This window comes from Delphinus delphis, chromosome 15, assembly GCF_949987515.2.
Source record: "Delphinus delphis chromosome 15, mDelDel1.2, whole genome shotgun sequence".
Classification (NCBI taxonomy): Eukaryota; Metazoa; Chordata; class Mammalia; order Artiodactyla; family Delphinidae; genus Delphinus; species Delphinus delphis.
This window is the reverse complement of record NC_082697.1, coordinates 81,135,854-81,138,765: the sequence shown is the minus strand read 5'-3', so window position 1 is coordinate 81,138,765 and position 2,912 is coordinate 81,135,854. Positions and strand designations below refer to the sequence as shown.

General features: G+C 64.2%; 1 protein-coding gene across 1 annotated transcript; it reads left to right on the top strand.

The window, feature by feature from the left end:
- The first annotated feature begins 179 nt into the window (after nt 1–179).
- Nucleotides 180–2,812, top strand: LOC132438881 (insulin receptor substrate 1-like). Its single transcript, XM_060033177.1, has 3 exons — nt 180–717; nt 925–2,048; nt 2,433–2,812. The coding sequence occupies exons 1-3, from the start codon at nt 234–236 to the stop codon at nt 2,493–2,495; spliced, it is 1,671 nt and encodes a 556-aa protein (XP_059889160.1). The 5' UTR covers nt 180–233; the 3' UTR covers nt 2,496–2,812.
- The last annotated feature ends 100 nt before the right edge of the window (nt 2,813–2,912 follow it).

Below are 2,912 nucleotides of genomic sequence, written 5' to 3'. Positions count from 1 at the left end.
TAACCTCGCAGGGGTGGGGACTTCGGCGCGATCCGCGCTGGGAGGGAGGGGAGAGGACAGGAGAGGAGGCGACAAGAGGCGCAGGGGTCAAGCCTCAGAGTCTGTCGGAGCCTCGGGTGTCTCAGGCCACCGGGCAGCCACTGGGGCACACGGTGCGGACCCCCTGCCCCAAACTTCAAGTCGGGAGTGGGGGGAAAGACGCTGGGCATCAAGACGGGTGGTCGCCTGTCAGGATGCCGCCCCCCTCTCCAGGGGCCGCTACGTCTACCCCACCTCTGCCGTTCCAGCCCCTGCTCCGGACACTTTACTGCTTTGGGTCCGGGATGAAGCCCGGAGGCCCCACGACGACCCCGGAGTTCGAGTCGGCCGACGTGGCCCTGGGTCCGCCGCGGCCCTGGGCCTGCCCGGCTGACGTGCGGCTCTGCGGCCACCTGCGGAAGCAGAAGTCCCAGCGCCGCCGCTTCTTTGTGCTCCGCGCCTACCCGCAGCGCCTCGAGTGTTACGAGAGCGAGAAGAAGTTCCGCGCCGGCCGAGCGCCGCCTAAGTTCAGCGTGAGCCTGGAGGGCGCGTGCACCATCAGTAAGCGCGTGGACGCGCGTCAGCGACACCTGATCGTCCTGTACACGCGCGACCGCAGCCTGGGCGTGGCGGCGGCCAGCGAGGCGGAGCAGCAGGCGTGGTACAGCGCCCTGCTCCAGGCGCGCGCCGCCGCCGCCGGTGAGGCCCGAGCCCCGGCGGGGGGGGGGGGGGGGGGTGCGGGGGAGGTGGATGATCGTGGATTTGGTTTATCCGTAGTCTGTCCCTTCCCCCGCTCTCCGAAATCAAGACCAAACGTGAAGGGTTTACACGTTTTCAGTTCCCGGGCCACAGTGAATCCAGCCTGCCGGCCCGGGAGCCCCTGTCACCAGACCATTGTCTCTCCAGGTCCCGACTCCCACGAGGACCCCGGGGCCTGGATCCTCGCTCCGTTTCAGGACGTCTGGCCCGTGACGCTGCGGCCCAAGGGGCTGGGGCGGGCACGAGGCCTGGGCAGCGGCGACTACTGCCTGTGCCTGGGTTCTGGGGTACTGAGCCTGCTGCGGAAGCCCGGGGGCAGAAGCTCCAGGGCCTCCCGGCCATCTCCGCCGCCGGCCCTGCGCTTGTCCCTGCTCAGCGTGCGCCGCTGTGGCCATGCCGGCGCTTTTTTCTTCCTGGAGCTTGGCCGCTCGGCACCCACGGGTCCCGGGGAGCTGTGGCTACAGGCGCCCGACGCCGTCGTGGCCCAAAGCATTCACGAGACTGTCCTGGCCGCCATGAAACAAATCGGGGACAGTGGTGCCGGCGGCAGGGCTCAGCCACTGCCAAGAAAGCCCCCGACGAGCGCCTCCACACCCTCTGTCCCTCAATCTTATGAGACCCCAGCCTCTGCGGCCCAATCAAGCAGCCTGTACCGTCCGGGGCGCCTGAGTGAGAGAAGCGAGCAAGCAACCCTCAAGACCCTGGCCAGGCCGGGGGCAGCAGCCTCACACCCCGAGGGGTTGGAGCTGGGCGGGGTCTACATAACCAAGGGAGCCAGGAGTGACTACGAACCCATGGGGGGCGGCCAAGCCAGTGGCTACGTGGTGATGGCAACCCCGGGCCTTCCTGCCTCAGCCAAAGCCGCTTCCCACCAGCTGCTCCAGGATGGAGGAGTCACTGAATATGTGTCCATGAGCCTCTGTGCACCACGGTCCTTTTCCTCGAGCTTCTTGCCTCTTTCCTACAGGCCTGGGGCCGGGGAGCCTGGACCCGGGCTCCAAGGCCCTCATCTAGGCGTGGGAGACGACTGGGGATCCGCAGGGGCTCAGCGCTGCTTGCAGCCGCCGTCAGAGTTAGCCGGGGAGTACGTGTGCATTGAGTACGCGGCCGCCGACTACATAGGAATGGGCACTGACATCCCTGACGGCGGCCTCAACTATGTAGACCTGGACCTGGTCCCTCCCCTGGAGGTGCAAGGCGACGCCCCCGGGGCCAGGAACCGCCCACACAGCTACGCACACATCGAGTTCCAGAACCTCGGGGAGGCCCCGGTGAGGAGACCCCCGTGGCCCCTGGGTATAGCTGATGGATGGAGAGACAGACGGGAGTGGAGGAAGAAAAAAAGGGCAAAGTTAAGAATGCCTTCCTGCCCACCCCGCTGAACCCCATAATCCCCTTCTGCCCGATGGAGAGGCTCTACAGCCCAGATGTCCCCTAGGACGTGTGACCAGCAGAAGCGCTGAGCTGCCCCTTAGGACAGGCTGCCTAAGGGCTCTGCCCCTTCCAACTGTGGCACCTGTGAAGTCTTCGGGAGGAGGTTCCCCAAGAAGTTGGATTCTTTTAAGGGAGAAAATTCTAGAACTCTTCCCCCCTTAAAACCCCTACAAATTTCTGGACCTTCTCAGCCAAAGCCCTGACCCTCTGTTTCCCCCCAGAGTTCCTGCAGCATCGCTCCAGAGTCTCAAGTCAGCCTTGGCCCCACACCCTGCCTCCAATGATGACGACCACGAAGACAGAGATCTACCCCTCCCCCCCCCCCACACACACCTGCTGTGCTTGCCTGGTGTCGGCTGAACTCCTGGGACCCCAGAGCAAGAAGGATGAGAGCAACAGGTATCTTACACTAGTGCCCTCCCGAAGTGATGACACCCCCTACCCCCTACTTTGCCTCTCCCAACGCCAGCTACGTGCTCACACAATTCTCCTTCTCCCGGGCCTGGCAGAACTGATGGAGTCCTTGCTTCTAATATACTTAATCTAGTCTAGGGGTCTATACTGTGCACCCCACCCCCATTAAAGTTTCCCTGCTGGGTGAGCCTGGAAAAGTCTTAGGTCCATGGATTCCCCTGCCCGACTGTAGGGGGAATGAGTAACAAGAATCTGAGGGGAGAGCAACCAAAGCCGTGGTGGAAGAA